Below are 19,204 nucleotides of genomic sequence, written 5' to 3' on the forward strand. Positions count from 1 at the left end.
TATATATATATATATATATATATGCTACAAAATAAATATAGTTTATATTTTGTGTACACTAAGCATAAACAGTTTTAAACACTTACCAAGACTGTAATGTAAATAAACAATGCAACAAAAATAATATAATGTAACAAGAAACTTGATCAAAATATTAAAGTGCAGAATACATAATAAATTTATATAAACTGTAATAGGGGAGAAATGATTAATTAAGTAATGAGTCATTTGACCTACTCGATAAAAAAAAACTGATCGATTAATTTCTTTGTGTCTCGAGGAATAGTTTAATTAATTTTCAAGCGCAGAGCACGTAGTTTAGCTCAGACTTTTAATGTGAAAAAGCACGCTTAGCGTTACATCTCCCACGCACAGGAAGCAGGAAGTGGAGGAGGCGGAGGTTTTTGGAGCGTTGGAGCAGGTAAATTTAACTTATACTTATCAATGAGATGAACATTAATGTACATTAATAACATAACGACAGCCCTGTGGAGTGCGGATTATTAGAAATACTGTAGAAATAATGTGTGTGATTAGTTTATTACAATAGAGACTTAAGTTCTTCACTTAATACAGGCTTTATGTAATCAGTAAACACAGCGCTGTAGAGTTTATAAATAAATACATGTTAAAGTTAGCTGAGCTTAAGTTACTTTGGCCGGAATATACGGCCATGTATTATAATTTAGTCTTAGTGATGTTAATTAATAACATTTAAGTAGTGTAAAACGTAAATAAACAAACAAAAATACATCATGGGAGTCATGTGATCAGTGTTTTTGCAGCAGTACATCATCATTATACGCTTACCAGTCTCTGTACCCCGGCCACCGTGCGGTTGGCATGGCGCAGCGAGTAGGTGAGCCGGTTCACTCCATCGCAGGTCTCTCCATTCCCATAGAAACCGACAGCAATGCCAGCGCTGTGGAGGACAAAGAGAGAGAGAGGGGGCATGAGGAGGAGGTGCCAGGGCAGAATGGTGGGCATACAGAGTGTCTAAAACAAAAACCCTGCACAGAAAACCTGGCAACCCTTTGGAAGAAGTCAGCAATGCTTTGAGACCTGCACACAACAGCTGAGGAACCAATAGAGGAGCCTCCATTCAGGAAACTCAGCCCTGATGATCTAAACAGAGACGCCTCTGAGGACACAGCCATCAGGAGAGTGCAGCGTGAGAGGAAGTTATGGAGAAGAGCTTGATCGAATGGGAAAACACTGATATGGAGGATCTGGGCTGTTCAGATGTTTTTCCATGTACAGTCTGGTTTAGATCTGTCATGATAACTGTCATTTTTTACTTTTAATTTGACTTGGACTAAGTATGAATTCAAATCCAAATAAACACACATAAAAACACATTAAACAATTATAGCGTTTTTACATTAATGGGTCCTACATGATAAGAAAAACACATCAAAAATGCACAAAACTGTTGTTGATGTTCTGAACCGCCATCTTGGATTCTAAACTCTTTGTTGGTGAGGATCTCCTGAATTTCTAAGTATGAACTTTGACTTGTACACTCTAAAAAAAAGAGGTACGATATGAGTACTTTTTTGTACTCAAAGGTACACTCTTCATAATTGTACAATATTGGTCTTTACAGGGTCAGATGTTAAATCATTTCATCTGAAGTACAAAGTCATTCATAACAGCAATAATACAGATTTGTACCATTTAACCAGCCAAAATGTATATTCAGTATTCTATATCACTGTACTAATAAACAATGTACATTTTAATTGCACATTTTTGTGTGAAAGCCAGACAAATTTGGATCATCATGTTCTTGACACATAATCAGTTGATGATGTTTAAAATCAATAATAAAAAAAAACATGGGTACAAAAAAGGACTTTCACTGAAAGGTACTTTTTTGTACCTCAATATAAGATACAGCCCCAGCGACGAGCTTTGTACCCTTGTACAAATCTGTACTTACTGTTCTAGTTAAAATGACCTTTTTGGCACATGAGAATTCCGACAACTGAGTTAAAATGAGAGCTGGATTATGTCTCAACAGCTTTAGGAACTGTGTAAACAATTTAGCATTTGAGCCCTTCCAACCAATAACCATCAAACATGTCTCCGAAAAATCAGGTTTCTTTTTTTTTACTTTACAGAAAAAAGTAATTGTGTCTCACTGAGACTTATATGTCTATATTTATAAAGGCATTTAAAATAAAAAGTAAAAAAAAAAAATAGTACAGAAAAAAAAGCAAATAAATTGTCCCAAAGGAGAGAAATTGTTGTAAAAAAAGGTCATTCGTTTAAAGTGTGCTCAAATGTGTGGAATGACTTCAAATGCAATTTTCACTTTACTAATAATATACTGCTGCTTATAACCTTTGTAGCTCTGGTGCAAAACTATAGAAGCTCAAAACCATCTACGTTTGGAGGCATTAAAAAAATCTGATTATCATTTTAACCCTTGTGTGGTGTTCATATTTTTGTTACTTGTTTACTTTGTTACTTGTATTTAATTCAGCAAAATTAAGCAATTTTACATTAAAATACTTTACACATGCTTGCTTCACCTAAATTGCAAGCAATATAAACAGCTTACATGGTTAATATTTGCCCTTTACCTTTCTTATGTTACATTTCTTTCAAAAAGTGCTACTCTTTTTTTTATTAGTTTTTTAATAAAATGTAAAAGAAAATGAATTAAACTCAAGATATGAGTAGAAAATTTGTTTAGTTTCAAATTTACAAATGAAGCAATGTTTATTAGCCCTTGGCCAAACAGACTGTATGTAATATAAATGTGTAGGGGGGGGGGGGTGTACAGTGTGTGTTTATCGAAAATGTGTTTTGATATATGTTTTTCACAAAAAAATGAGCCAATGCCAATGAGTTTGAGTTAGAAAAAATATTTTTTTAGTATCATTTGATGAAAAATGAAAAGGGTTAACCCAGGCCATTTTAACTACCACCAAGACAGCTGTAATATTCAGATCTGCATGCTTAACAGTGCACTTGACCTCAAAGTGCTAAATTGTCCAGGTAATTACTGAAGGCAGGTTCTTTGGGAAGGGAAACACACACACACACAAAACACACACACTGACCAGCTGAGGTCATATTAGGATCAATAGCTCCCTGCACTGAAACCCGATACAGGCGTTCACACTGATGGGCTGTTAAAACAGATGCGGCTGTGTGGGCGAGACACAAACAAATCGATCACTCCAGCAGATCCTACTAACCTACTACTGGACCAGACCACGAGGAGAAAGCCCCGCCCCACAACATCTGACAGAGGACGCTGCCTGATACGACTTTCCATAGAAAGAGTTTTCTGAAAGTGTAGCTATAGAGATATGATGGTACAATGTACAGTATACTGAACGTGTCCAAACGTTTTTTGGACACCCCTTCTATTGAATGGTTCATTAATTTAGCTATTTAGGCTGCACCCATTGCTAATACAGATGTTTCAAGCAAATATTCATTCACACACTTGTTTCTAGTCCTGGTAGTAGAGATGTTCTGCCAAAAAAATATGACTATCTGTATAAGTATAAATCTCTCCAGCATTGAGCAGTGGAGGAACTGTGTTCTCTGTAATGATGGTGCACCAACCCATACTTTTGGCACTGTTGAGTTGAGGAGTTAACAAGCTGGAGATGAGGTGGGGTGGTGACCATTAAATCAAACCCTTACAGCAATTTTTTTTTGCATATTTTCCTGGACAGTAGAGACATTTACTTCAACAAAAGCAGAATAAACTATTTTTATTCACTTGATTACAGAAGAAACAATGAGTAAAAGTGAGAAGGGTCCCAATATTCATGGGCATAGCTAGCTTTGTTTGTTTTTCTCTGTTAAGCTGAAACATTAAAATCTTGGAAAGTAGATCATTAAACAGAATTTAAAAAAATAAAAAAATACAGCAGTCTTCCCTTGCTGCGTAAATGGTACAATCCACTTTCTCTCCACTCTGCCATGCACTGAGCGTACACTCACACTCACAAACACACGTGCACTCTTTATGCTGTGATTGTCTGACACTTTTAATTTATTAAGCTAATGCTGCAGCCAGCCAAACAGCCACTGTCCTCTGTTTAAATTGGCGTGATAAAAGATAGCTGTTGAGCCATTGGTCGGCCTGTGTGTTTCTAATACGTTAGAAAAAATAATGAAGAATGCAGCTGTACTAGGATTTATTTTTTTTATTTTTTATTTGTACCTAAATTATTCTATTTCTTCTGAAATGATGCACACCTCCTGGAAACATACGGAAAGTCCATAGTCTATTTGTTTCATAGTGTTCCTAGAATCACCCCTGGTTAATACTTTTGACCATGCAGCAAAGTTTCTAAATAGAATTGTGGAGAATTTTGGGACACAATAAGACGACAATCAAAAGTATCAAAAGTACCAAAGTACCAAATTACCAAGAGTACCAAAAGGAAAAAAAAAACCACATCTTAAAACTGAAATGCATAAAGAAACATGCTCACATTTTGTTCCAAGATCCAGAATGATAAAGTCGTTATTATGTTTTGTGAGAATAATTATTGTTTTTTTGTATTTTTAGCTATCGAAAAAAGTATTGAATGGATATCAGTACTGAATTCAAAGTATTGTATTGATCTGTATTGAATTTTTTTTTTTTTTAAACGATACCCAGCCCATATTTAGGACATTTTAAAATCTACCAAATGATTGGAATGTGTGAATATCAGCAATCATGTTTGTTTTTAATCATTGCAATGACTTATGAGTTAAAGCATTATGAGTTAAAGCATCCAGAATCATTGAATTGGAATTATTGCTATGAATAGTTTTGCACAATTTTGGGCTTATTGTATTATATATAAAGTACTTTTATTAATTAACTGCACTGCTGGTAAATGTTGTACTAATAAATTGTTATATATGGTCTATATTTAGTGTAGTCAAGCTATGTCTTGTACTGGATGTTGTACTAAAGTCTTGACTGGACGCTACTATATTGCTAACAGATGGCAAAACTGTAAACACAGGATACCAGTCAACTCCCCGGTCCTTCCCCACTCCAGATGCCAGCTTACTACCACACCAGCAGGTGGCACTAGAGCACACCACTGAAGTGGGCATTTCCTCCCCCTTTGATTTCAACCCTCTCCCTCCCTCCCTCTCTATAGTCTGTCACCCAACTCTATTGTGAAGCTCTCAATAGGCGTCACAATCAGAGGCGCCTCACTGGAGGGGGGTTGAGCGAAGCTCCCGCTGCCCAAACAAAGACCCATTGAGCGGGAGCCGAGGCTGCAGAGCTCAGTCTGAGCACCAGCACTCAAGGAGAACTCCCAGTGTCTGGAGGCTGATGGTCTGCTCAGACCTCCAAGTGTACACCTGAAGACCACCATGATTGAGCTGCAGTAGAGACAGGCATTTCATTTTTACAGGTGCCAAACCAAACCAAACCAAACAAGATGAAACCTTTTGGGTAAAGGCTGAATACTGAATATATTTTTTTAAGATTTTAATTTATAAATGTATTTTTGTCTTGTTCTTTAAAAAAAAAAAAAAAATTACAAAATTGCCCTTTTTAAAATTAATTATTAAACACTAACCATAAACATTACAGTTTTTATCAGTATGAATGTAAATTTTGTTTTGTAACTTTTTCAGAACAATAAAAGTAACTAAACATTTTGGTTGCCAAATATTCAGCACATCCCTACATTTTTTTGTTAGTTTCTGCATTTTAAAATAGACAATCCTTTTTTTTATTCAATGCATTGCAATAAATAATAGAACCATAGAACATAATGTATTGATACATTTCTAAAATATGCAATATATGGACAAAAGTATTGGAACACCAATTTATCCACTTATTCTGTCAAAATTGAGGGTATTAAAAGATTCCATCCAGCTTTTGTTGGAGTAACTAAGTATCCAGCTCTCTTGTCCAGAAAAGGCTTTCTTACAGATTTTGAAGTACTGCTGTGAGGATTTGATTGCATCCAGCAACAAGAGAGTTAGTCAGACCAGAGACTGAAAAAAAAAAAGATGGACGCCGTGTCTCTGTTCCCATTCATTCAATGAAAATGAAGCCAAAATCTTCCGCCATGTTGGCGATCCTGACACCAGAGTCTGCGCAGTAGAGACCAGAGGAGGGAGAAAGACTGTGGAGACCAGCCTACTCATTTGAATAAACCCGCCCCTGAGGGTTGCCTCGCGGTCACAGGCTGCGGAGCGGAGCTGACGGTCTGTTATTGGTCCCGCCCATAACCAGCCCTTTTACAATAACTACACCTTTTTTTAATAGAGCTGAATAACGTTTTAAAAACTAATTCTGTGGGGATATAAAAATTTGACAATATAAGCAGAGGTTACACTAGCTGTTACATTTAAATAATGGAGGTAGAATTACAGTATATTAGAAAAAAACGTGATTGAAAGTTGTCTGTTTTGCCATTGAAACCTATGGGAATGGGTGGGGTTACTCGGCTTTCTGAAACCGAACAGCAGGGGGCGCCCGACCTGTGGTGGCTTCACTTTTGAGAGACGATGCTCTGTCCAGCTCTATACGGTCTATGAGTCAGACTCATCGCAAACCCCCTAACTCATAACATCCCAAAGTGTTGGATGAAGCTCCATCATTCCAGAGAACACAGTTCCACCACTGCTCCAGAGTCCTATTCTATTGGCACACTCCACAGGGACTACACAAACTGTGCCTGTGTGCTTTTGCACATCTGTGACAGCAATGGGTGTAAACAAAAAGAAAATAGGTGAGTGCATTCATTTGAAGGGATATCTACAAACATTTGAAGTATTACAGTCTTATAATTTGACAGCTGGATACTATTTTGACATTTGTTTCCATATTTGATTTTGTTTTTATTAATTTACATTTTAATTTGTTTTACATATTTATTTTAGAATAAGTTTATTTTGTACTATCTAGATTATTTTCCCTTCTACATTCATTCATATTTTTAATTTAAATTTTAATATAAAATTAAATATTTGAGAGGGCACTGTGTGGTCCAGCGGTCTAAAGTGCCTGCACTATGTTTGGGATATTGTAACTTGTTTGAATCCCAGTCATGCAGCTTGCAATCAGCTGCCAGAGTCTTGAGAGAGGAGCACATTTGTTCTTGCTCTCTCGGATGGGTAGATGGCACCATCTCCCCACATCACTCCTAGGGTGATGTAGATCAGCACAAGGCGTCTGTGAGCTGAGGTATTGAAACCGAGTCGCTGCGCTTTCCTCTAAGCACGCTGTGATGCTACTCGGAAGATGGATCAGCAGCAGTTTGTGTGCTTCATGTGCTAGTCTTCACCCTCCTTGTGTTTTGGCGTCACCAGTGATGGGGGATATAGAGCAGCTGAACATAGCAGCTGAATGGAAGAGACAATTGGTTATTTATTTATTTGCATGAAAGTTTATTTGCATGAAAGTTTTGTTTAGTTTTTTTTTTTTCTTTTTTTTTTTCTTTTTGTAAATGCTCTGCTACACTGAATAAATGTTGAACTGACTGGTTGATGGAGGTCAACAAATATTAAAATTATTTAAAGTACTTATATTCAAATACGTGTGTCCATCCCTGCCATGGATTTGTTTAGGCTGGTACTTGCTGCTGATTCCAGTGCATTAAAAGCATGATTTGGAAACTAGGCCACAGGGTGAGTTAGGCACTGGGTTTGTGTATCAGTAAGTAGAGATAGCAGGACTGCTGGTTTCTGTTCTGCAGTGCGGGTTTGTTTACTGATGAGCATTTTGCAGATAATTATGATCTGTGGCTTTGTGCTGGTTGGTGCTGGAGCCTGAGCCTGAGCTGAAGCTGAAGCCGGGGCCGGGGCATGCTGAGGCAAGCCTCCAGAGATCAGGAGCAAGACGTCACCCTGCCGTCTCCCCGGGGCCGTGCGGTCACATGACTCTCACATTAGAGTGGCCTGGCTGGAGTTCCCAGCATTCCTGCGAGGCAGTAAATCTGAGGGATAATCTGCAGGGACTGAGTTAAACAAAGGATTTCAGCACCACACACACTCACATACACACACACTATTACTGTACTGAGCTTTCACAGAGCACCAAACCACACCAGAACCCTGCACTAGGATACACATCTATCTCCTCAGCTATTCAATACACAACTCTGCCTGTTCTTATTAGGGGTCAAACCGCGTCCTCTGTAAAGGTTTGTGATGGATTTATCTCAGGAATACTGTGCTGACCAGGCAGAGGTTCTGCTTTTGAAGTTGCTTCTTTGAAGATCATCTTTACAGACAGGGAAGTAATGCAAATTCCAGAGAAAGCATTCAGCTACTTTAAGCTGCAGACGTGCAAATGCACACATACAGCTTGTAGAATTCTAGTAGAAAAGTACAGTACAAGAAGAACAGGACTCTCTGAGGGCGCTAAGCGGTCCAGCTGTCTAAAGCACTGCCACTATGATTGGGAGATCGCTGGTTCGAATCCCAGCCATGCAGCTTGCCGAAATGCAGCTTTCCTTTAGTACAATTGGCCTTGCTCTCTCTGCCTGGGTAGAGATGGTGCTCTTTCCCCTCATCACTCCTAGGGTGATGTAGATCAGCACAAGGCATCTGTGAGCTGATGTATCGGAACCGAGTCGCTGCGCTTTCCTCCGACTGCGCTGTAATGCTGCTCGGCATTAGCAGCAGTTCAAAAAGAGGTGGTGGCTGACTTCACATGAATCGGAGGAGGCTTCAACAGTGATGGGGGGATATAAATCTGAGTAGCAACTGAACAGGTGGGACAACTTGCTTAGCTCTTTTGGGAGAAAACAGGGGAAGGAAAAGAAAAGAAAAAAAAGAAAAAAAAAGAATAGGACTCTGGAGCAGATAGACATAAACCTATTGGCACGATGCTTACTACCTTATTTTACTCTTCATTTGAAGGTGCTGACTTGTCACAGATCCCTCCCTCAAACAAAGTCCAGTGACTAATCCTGTCTGAGGTCCTCAACCAGCAGACCGGAATGTTTTTTTTGTTTGTTTGTTTTTTTTAAGCTTATCTAGTGGATGGGGCTCTGGTGGGGGTTGAGAGCTAAGGGGTGGTGCCAGGGTGGTTCTATGCAGGTTTCCTTATTGTGACATCACAATTATAAAGAGCACCCAAATGGGTAATATGATTCCTGACACCAAACTCTTCAGATTAATTATTAGCGCTCAATTTCATACCAGTGAACGCTACTTTCTCCATTTTTGTACCTGTATAACACTAATAAACACATGCATCCCTCTGCACCTACCTAGCAGCACATCACATCAATGTGTGGATCACAGCCAAGGTGAAAGAAATCAATTTCCAGTAGAACCTGAAGTTGAGGGTGTAATCCTGAACTCCAGCTGCAGTTCTGTAATGAGTTCCAGTTTATTGACGGATGCTTAATCGCACACATATTCCAACTACAGTGTCCAGCACCAAGGTCAGAGCTGAGAGCACAGATAATTACTGTAGAGGAGAAAACTGCTGACTCCTACATGCAGAAACACACAGTGTGAAATGTATGCATGAGAATGGGCTTCAGCCGGGCTCTGGGCCTGCAGGACATGAGCAAAATACCAATATAGTCCTGACCCTGCTCGATACTGCGGTTGCTATAGTAAATCATAAATTGTATTAAAGCATCTCACCTGTACGGTGGCCGAGAAAGCCCAACGCAGTGCAAATTGAAAAGCGCTGCAAAAGCACAAAACACATCCATCAAAATTACAACACAGGCGCAGCAAATAGAAAAACGCGTTGAAACTAGAAAAACGCGCTGCAAATAGAAAAACGCGCTGCAAATAGAACCACAACACAACGGAAGTGAGTCACAACACAACGGAATTTTCCCGGGGGACCTTAAAAGATACTGTACCAGCTAAGCTGCGTCTTCAGTAACGTCTCGGACTTCACTATGTGTACAAAGGACAATAAGTGGCAAACAAGGCGTTTTGTGAAGCAGAACCTTTAATAATATGCACACAACCGTGGTAATCACAGGTAATAAACATAACTTACTTTTCAGAAGCTTGTTTGCCACTTATTGTCCTTTGTATACAGCTGGTACAGCATCTTTTAAGGTCCCCCGGGAAAATTCCGTTGTGTTGTGACTCACTTCCGTTGTGTTGTGGTTCTATTTGCAGCGTGTTTTTCTATTTGCAGCGCGTTTTTCTTTTTGCAGCGCGTTTTTCTATTTGCTGCGCCTGTGTTGTAATTTTGATGGATGTGTTTTGTGCTTTTGCAGCGCTTTTCAATTTGCACTGCGCTGGGCTTTCTCGGCCACCGTACACCTGCGTTGCGTGATACATAATAAGGATGTTATATTGGAACATCTGCTGATTCACTGCTTCTTTTATAATCATGGGTTTTAAAAAGAGCTTATTTTTATACACATGCACACACTAGTAAGCATTAGGCATGGGCGATATGGCTTTAAAAAAAATCATCATATTTTAACATACTTTTGTGAAAACAATATTCTTGGCACTATAACAAAAGGATAGGATTTCTTTATGTATTTATAAAATTTAGCACTGCAACACAATAAATATGAAAGTTTTGTTTAATATGAATAAAACGGTTTTCTAATAGAAATTATAGAAAAATAAAATAATAAATAATAAAATAATAATAAATCATAAAAGTTTGTCTATTTCATACACAGTAAATCACCAGGAGTATGTTTGCGTCACTATTGTGTACAATACATTATGACACACACACACACAGTGATACAGTGGGCACATGTCTGGAGAAGCAATGGGGATTAAGGGCCTTGGTGTGGTTGGTGTGGTGCAGTGGATAACATCACTAAGTGAGTTACCATGTGGAAGACCGGGTTCAATTCCAGGTCTGAGTGACTATGCTGTGCTAAACCAATAAGAGTCCCTGGGCAAGACTCCTAACACTACATTGGTCCAACTCTGCAATAGGAATACGTAACCTTGTAAGTAGGCCTGGACAATTTTTCGATATCTGTATTTATCGCGATAAGAAATGTTTCAATAACGGTGATATCATTTTTGTGGCATATCGATATGTATTATTCACAGACAGGCATTTTTTAGCGGCGTCAGTTCACTGCAGCGCTGAATACAATCAGCCTCCGTAGCTGGTCTACGTCAGTGCGTGATGACGCAATCATACAGGCACATAGCCAGATAAGATAGGCTAGGCTAGGCTAGGCTAGGCTAGGCTAGGCTCCGGTCCGCACCTAAAATCTCCCGCGATAAAGCGAAACCAACCCTAACCGAGCGAATCTCAGCTCCGCTCCTAAAATCTCCCGCGATGAAGCGAAACCCACCCTAACCGAGCGGATCTCGGCTGCGCTCCGCTCCTCTCCTGTCCGCACCTAAAATCCACCCGCGATAAAGCAAAACCGACCCTAGCCCTAGCAGAATGCACCTGAGTGCACCTGACGCTTCCACAAGTGATTAAACAGAATAAATAGTTGAGGGAAGCAGGTCTAATTCAGTGGTTCGGCTTTCAAAGGTCTGATAAACTTCAGACTTCAGCTTGCTCCAAATTGTTCCGGAGAGTGGAGCCGACTAGCAATGGTAATACATCTGTTCCTCCACCTCAAGCAGTTTCACTACACACAATATCTTCCTTATTCTGGCTGAAACAATTTTGTAGTTTATGTTATATCTAATCTAATTATTTATAGTTGATAAAGCCTATAGGTTTGCTTATTATTAAGAAGCTCTACCTCTGTTGTAATGTAAAGTTATTTATATTGGTAATATGTATATAGGTTATAGGTTTATGTTTGACAGGGATGTCATGTTTTTATTTTGCTACATGCAGCATTGATTTATTCTGACCATTTTTTATTTCTAAAGTATTTCTAAAGTTTTTGTGAGAGGAGGCTTTAAAGACAGTAGTGTACAGAGTGTACAGATTTCCATTGCAGGGATTCTTAGCAGTTTTTCTGAGGCCTTCAAAGTATTTATATTGATATCGAAATTATATCGTATCGACCGAAATTAAGGAATATATTGTGATATAAATTTTGGCCATATCGTCCAGCACTACTTGTAAGTCATTCTGGATAAGAGTGTGCTGGATAGACATGCACATCTGTGTCAGCAATGGGTGCAACTTAAAATAGCTGAATCCCTTCATTAGAAGGAGTGTCTACAAACATGAATTCATTGATTTGGATGGGTGAGGAAATACTTTTGGCAATATAGAGAATTTCTCAACAAAGAACTGTATATTTAATGAGGTGTCCTCATTTCTTCACTCCTCTATAGTACATGGCAACATGTAAATACATCAAAGCAAAGGTTCCTAACCCTGTTCCTGAGCTGTTATAATCTTTGTGGAGCACATTTTAGCATTTGCTATGCTCTAACACATTTACTTCAACACTAAGATACATATCGGATGGTAACTACAGGTCTTCAGGACACCACAGATGAGCACTGCTGTGTGAGTGGTGCGTGGGCTAGGCAGAGGCTGGCTGCACGGCTGCAGAGCTCCAGGCTGTGTACATCCCCACTGGGCTAGATCTGTGCCATCCATACGAGCCTGCACTAATCAAAGCACTGCCCAGCAGACCCTCACTAAGCTGATCCACTGCTGTCTGTCTAGACAGACGGGAGAACATTTCCAGACTGTTTCCCAATTAAGCATACCAAAAAAAAAAAAAAAAAAAAAAACGCCAACATGCTGCTAATGACAGCAGAAAGCTCATTCTTAAGAAGATGTCTATTTTATCACCATTAATGACTGACACTGGAAAACCGATGTGGTGATTCTCACCACTGGGTCCACAGTACATGTGTGTTGAGTATTGCATTGCCCTTTCTACTAAAAGGACTTTGGTTCTTTGAACCAGTTCTGTTCAGGCTTATTAGAACTTTGGTGCTTTTTAGTGAACCAGCTCATGTTCCCACCAGTTTTATTGGAGCTGTCAAAACATCACCATTAGAGGGCAAGTATTAAATAAAGAACCTAGTATTCTTCAGGTCCTACTGCAACTGCAACTATGAACAAATAAAAGGATTCAGAGAGAAATATGATATATAACACTCAATTGCTGTGTGATGCGTGTATGCAAAGAGGAATTGAATTCTATCAGGGAGGCAGAACTCAGATCAACTCCTGGTAAGGCAATTTGGGAAAAGTGAGATAAAAGAACACTAAGATAGGGTGAGAAAGAGTGAGGTAGAGCGAGGGTGGTAGAGGCAGAGCTTGGTAGAGTGAAGCAGAATAAGGTAGAGAAAGGCAAAGTAAGGCAAATGTGAATGCACTCACCAAACAACTACTAATCCTGGGGAAAATCAGTTCAACCAAACCAAGTGCTAAAAACCTTAGCTTAAATTAATTGGGTTTTGTATCAAAATTAAGAGATCTAAAAGCAGCGTCCTCACATATCACACTTTTTCTGTCTTGATCTCACACCTCTAATTTCAACTATTGAATCAGATGAGCAGGCCTGAATAGAGATGAGCTAAACAAGTGGATGTTCAGATGAGCGCCGGTGTTTCCGGCTTCCTGTCCGTGAGCTGGAGCTGCAGTGATGTTCCAGCTGAGAGAAGAGGGCTTTTGTTTTGACACAGAGCAGCCAGGCCAGCAGATTACCCCCTAACCTCTCACTGTGCAGCGGAAGGATATTAGCGGCCCTCCAGGAAGCACGAGTGCCTGTTCACTCCGCAGTCTCACACACACACACACACACACACGACAAGCCCATTGTTCCGTGACGTGTGGACCCACTTAATCCCCATCAACTCAAGGCATTCCTGTTGGACTGATAGCGAGCGAAGAGCCGACAGGGAACAGCCCTGACAAGATAATAGCAATATCAAACAGAACCTCTTCAGCAGTTAGAACCAGTAGTAGAGTTAGAACATGCTTTCCAACACTGGGTGGGGTCCTGGAGTCACCTCAGACCTGCACCTTATATCCCCCTGGCTTAACACACCCACTTCAACTCATGGAAGGCGTGATAATAGGCGCAAGAATTAGTGGGGTTAAATGTGTTAAACTTGTAAAATTTGAAGACCTGTATTTGGGCCCATACTAGAATTATACGCTCTACTATTACAAAACACTCAATATATTTATAAATGCACTAATCGCCAAAATTGCACCACCCTGGAGGAAGTGTCGGATTGCAATGCTCAAAATTAAAGAAAATATAGTAGGTCTGACTAATGCAACATGCCTGGTCTTCACACAATCAGCAAAATGTTCTGTGTGCATGCAGCCTTGCAGCATACAGCCGTCTGCCAATGGTGCTGTCACTAAATGTTTCTATGACTCATGGAGGGCATCATTACTTGCTGAATATTCACAATCGTGAACAATGAAGCCACCCCATTGCCAAAACCCTAAAATGGGACACAACTTAAACTTACAACTGCTCAAATGTGCCCAAGCATATATTAGGACCCAGTTATTTATTTATTAATTAATTAATTTATCAATCTATCTATCTACCTACAGCTATAACAGTATGTGTAAGCCCTTTTTTTCCTCTTTATACATAGGATATGACCCAGTGTCTTTAATGAAGTTTCTGAGAGGAACACAAAAAAAAAAAGTCTGAAATGTGCTGAAATTGACAAGTTCATATATAGTATCACCCACCACCCCATACTGGGGCATAACCGATTACTTATTACAGCTCCTTTATGCTTATTAGAGGCCAGCAGGAACCTCGCATTGAGCTGCTATGGCCGACCAGCTGAGCGATGCTATCGCCTGCTTTGAAGTGGATTCAATGTCAAGGAAAGAGCTGATTAGCATAAATGCGGTAAGGGTTCTCAAGCCTAGCGATGGATATGGATTTCCATAATCTTCAATTATGCAAGGGCACAACTATAAAACAGGCCTAAAGCAGGCTATGTATAAAGTCCAAAACACTGAAATGCAACATTTTTCTTTTTTTTCAAATAATTTTTATTCTAGTGAAAGTGAGTGCGTGATCAAGACTGCAAAAAAAAAGAAGCAACAAAACAAGTTTCCTCACACGGTTAAGAGCTTTACAAGTAGCTAAATGACTAATTTTCTCCAGAAAACATTGAAACACAACATGAAACAGATCGCAAATAGATACGGGTGGTTTGTTATTTAACTGAAGATCTAACATTAAGAATGCAGTACAGAGAGACTGCAAAATGGCGTGACCCATTTTCCTCTCGAATCAACTCCATCCATAGGTTATTTCCAGGCACCATTCCGTCAACTCCGCTTAGCTCTCTCTTTCTACAGCTTAACACATCTGCACTCATTCTCTTTAGCCTAAATAATGCATGAGCTAAGAAAACCTCTCACAAAGCCAAAGCCATATTTTTGGCCCTGCACTGAAAATTCATTCCAACCTGGCAACTCACACAAACACAAGCATTTCCCTCCATTTTTGCTCCTATTTAGGTCTGAGAGGTTTATTTAAAGCAAGATTCCAGCCCACAATTAGCACCTCCAATTCACACAGCGTGACTCACTCTCACTCTTTCAGAAGCATGACCATTTTCAGGCATTTTCAGGCATTCTGCGGTAACGGTCCCATCACTCCATCACCACCTTTATGAACTGAAGCCAAAATCACTCCCTATTTGATGTCAAGTCAAGTGCACTTCATGGTATGAAGAAGCCATTAGCTTGTGCCCAATGTAGTTCACCTTATATGGATTAGAGTTTTCATATGAACCTCTCAAAAGACTTTTTTCACTTATGTGCTCTATAACACTTGATATTTATGGTTTTGTACTAATGCTGTGTGTTAAATAGGGGTGTGCCATATCATATCGTACGTGATAATATCGCCAAAAAATTTAGATATCGTGAACGATATTAGATCCTGAAATACCGTGCCATATCACTCATTCCTAATTTTCAAATCAGGGTACTACTTTTTTTGCCGTTTTTAGCAAAAGAAATATCATATTGCATGCAATAATAAAATTTGAAATATTTTTTTTCTAATTCAGTGTTTTGTCATATCGCCAAAAGTATCGTTATCCTGAAAATACCATGAAATATCGTGATATTATTTTAGAGCCATATCGCCCACCCCTAGTGTTAATTACTTATACTAATAACTAGTTTTAGGAAATTAATTATGTAGCATAAAATATAAAGGGCTATAAGAAGATATTGATATTTCAAAGTATTGTGATGTTTTGTTTGGCGATACTGTATCAATATTCAAAGACAAAAAAAAAAGGATTTTTTTTTTTATTATTAGCTCTCATACAGTTCCATTAAAAAGTATTGGAACAGTATGGCCAATCCCATTATTTCAGCTGTAGGCTGAAAACATTTGGGTTTGACATTAAAATATCCAAATTTCAGCTTTTTCCCAGGTATTTACATCTGGATCTAATACATGGTTCAGAAGATAACATCTTTTCTCTGAGCCAACAAATTTTTCTTAAGTGCAAAAGTATTGAAACGGATAAACTTAATTAATTCAATTAAAGTGAAAAAGACTTAATATTTAGTTGCAAATCCTTTACTTAAAAGCATCACATCTGTGACCCACTGTCTGTGTCACTAACAACCGTTACAGCTCTCACAATGTTTCTCTCGTCAACGGCTGGTTTCCCTGGTTTGCAGGTTCGCAATCTGTTACTTAATACACCAGCGATGACTTTCTTCTTCAGGACATTCAAACAGTGTGCAGGCTATGGTCAATATTTGTCCAATAGCTCTGATTCTTATCTTATCAGCTCACTGGATCAGCTAAATTAGAAAAATATAATTCGATCAGTGATACCGATACAAAGCTGATCAGCCTTTCCATCTCAAGCTAGCATTGGTGGCCAGAAACTAGAAATAACTAGAAAATAATTTCAGAACATTCTTATAAAGACATAGTTTTGGTGAACACTGTATTCTTAGCATTGTAAGTGTTTCTGTTGTATCTGTTGCTGGAGGTCTAAAATACAAGAACATGTTCTATATTATCTCCAGCTTCCACTGAGACTGCACTGGAGGCTTAACTGAAATATCTGACCTCAGCAGCAAATCTCCAAAGACTTACAGGCTGTACTTTACATATAAAACACAGGCTTCTCATGCAGAAATATTCATCTGAAAAGCTTCTTCTGGCCCAAATTCCATACTGAGAAAAACACAAATGTTCAGCTCCATCCAAAACTGCATTTCTACTGTATTATTAGATCCAGACAGACCACAATTTACGGTACAATGATCTGGTGGGAGGTGAGTAGTTTAAAAGCACTACAGTTAATCTTGAGTTATATACTCAAGGCTTAGAGTGAATCTAGTAGGGTTGTGTATTTGCAAGAACATAGCAGTACGATGCATATCACATCATAAGGGATATGATTAGTGGGGCCAATCGATTAAAAATTGTAATCATATTAATCACGACAATATTCTGTGATCACCAGCGATTCATCGCATTTGCTCTTTTCAAGACGCAAGTTTTTATAGTGGATCTTTAAATTTAAATAAAATAATAAATGTAAGAAATGTAATATATCGTTTGTCACCAAAAGGATGTGCATTGTGAAGATGAGCACTTTCAGCTGCATTCTATTAGTCATGCCATATATAGATAAATCATTTTGACAGCAGACATGGGAATCAGTTTAAACCCACATCCCAGCTTTAGCACAACATAATGCAACACAATATTTGCAGTGACCACTTAGGCCACAAAGTCTATGAATCTTACAGCCAAAACTCAAGTTAAAAGTGTAATGCTGTGGCAAGAGGCAGTAAACAACTGTAAACCGTCTAGACCTGGTTATGCATCACACTCTCCGTAACCCAGACCAGCAATTTAATGTCATACTTCACACTCCCAGCAGACTTTACACCTCATCCCAGCTTTAGACTTATTGCTAGTTGGTGCAATGATGAGAATAGCGCATCTCAGAAAAATAGAATATCATTGAAAAGTACTTTATGCCAGTAATTCAGTTACAAATAAGAAACTCATATTTTATAGATGTATTACACATAGAGTGATCTTTATTAAGCGTTTATTTATTTTATTGTTGAGGATTATGTCTTACAGCCAATAAAAACCCAAAAATCAGTGTCTCAGAAAATTTGAATATTATATAAAACCAAATGATACTTTTGGCAGGGTGGGCAGTGTGCCAAGTCCTGCTGGAAAATGAAATCTGCATCTCCACAAAGGTTGTCAGTAGAGGGAAACATGAAGCGCTGTAATATTATCCGGGAAAACTTGATATAACACAGTGGACCAAAACAAACCAGCAGATGAGACAACTCTCATTTGGGAATTTAAGGGAGCAGAGAGTCTGGAGGAAGAGCGGAGAGACACACAGTCCAAACTGCTTGAGGTCTAGTGTGAAGTTTCCACCAATCAGTGATGGTTTGGAGAGACATGTCATCTGCTGGTGTCGGTCCACTGTGTTTTATCAAGTCCAAAAAATCTTACAGCACTTCATGCTTCCCTCTGCTGACAACTTTTATGGAGATGTGGATTTCATTTTCCAGCAGGACTTGGCACACTGCCCACACTGTCAAAAGTCCCAATTGGTCTTATATATAAATTTTAAATTTTCTGAGACACTGATTTTTGGGTTTTTATTGGCTGTAAGCCATAATCATCAACAATGAAATAAACAAATGCTTAAAATAGATCACTCTGTGTGTAATACATCTATATAATATATGAGTATCACATTTTGAAGTAGTGTGAATTAGTTTAAAATAACTAGTACAACTAGCAATAGTAACATGGGAAAGTTGTGGTAAACTCTGCAAACTCAGGTGTGACGTCACTCCCAGCTCAGACGACCAACTTCCAAGGTAAATAGGATGATGATATTGAGGTTATGTCCATACATTGTGTCATAACTCTATAGTGTAATTATCGTGACAGGCCTACTTTTCACTAAGTATTAATTATCACAGTGGTCATTAACCCTCCACCTGAACATCTGCCTTCCTGCTGGGTTTCACCTCCAACAAGCCAAACCCAAACACACTTCTCTCAGCTAATCAAGGACTTCTGACGGCAGTAATGAGGTCCATCAGGCAGATACAGCAGGGTTGATTAGAGGTCTGCCTGAGGGCAGGTCTCCAGGGGGAAGGCTGGTGACCGCAGGTTTCTGGAGGCCTTGGTTAGGTTTAAAAGGTTTAGTGAAGTTCAACAGACACACTCTGATCAATCTGCTCTCGGCTCATTCATAAGAGAAGAGGAATAAACTGAGCTTCCGTCTGGGCATCAGATGGCATGGTGCCATTCTCTGCCTGATAAAGAATGCAGAGACAGTGAGCGGGAGGCAGGGCTGT

At 39.1% G+C, this 19,204-nt stretch overlaps 2 protein-coding genes across 8 annotated transcripts in view; one reads left to right on the plus strand and one right to left on the minus strand.

Annotated features, from left to right (window-relative positions):
- Positions 1 to 19,204, plus strand: part of chst12a (carbohydrate (chondroitin 4) sulfotransferase 12a) — a 458,541-nt gene that overhangs the window by 318,319 nt on the left and 121,018 nt on the right. The window lies entirely within an intron of this gene.
- ttyh3a (tweety family member 3a) overlaps positions 1 to 19,204 on the minus strand; it is a 120,248-nt gene that overhangs the window by 58,696 nt on the left and 42,348 nt on the right. For all 6 annotated transcript variants that reach the window (XM_049475511.1, XM_049475510.1, XM_049475512.1 and 3 more), the window contains exon 4: positions 811 to 922. In XM_049475511.1, coding sequence (XP_049331468.1) covers positions 811 to 922 — 112 coding nt within the window. The remainder of the gene's footprint in view (positions 1 to 810; positions 923 to 19,204) is intronic.

This window comes from Astyanax mexicanus, chromosome 3 (assembly GCF_023375975.1).
Source record: "Astyanax mexicanus isolate ESR-SI-001 chromosome 3, AstMex3_surface, whole genome shotgun sequence".
Lineage (NCBI taxonomy): Eukaryota > Metazoa > Chordata > Actinopteri > Characiformes > Acestrorhamphidae > Astyanax > Astyanax mexicanus.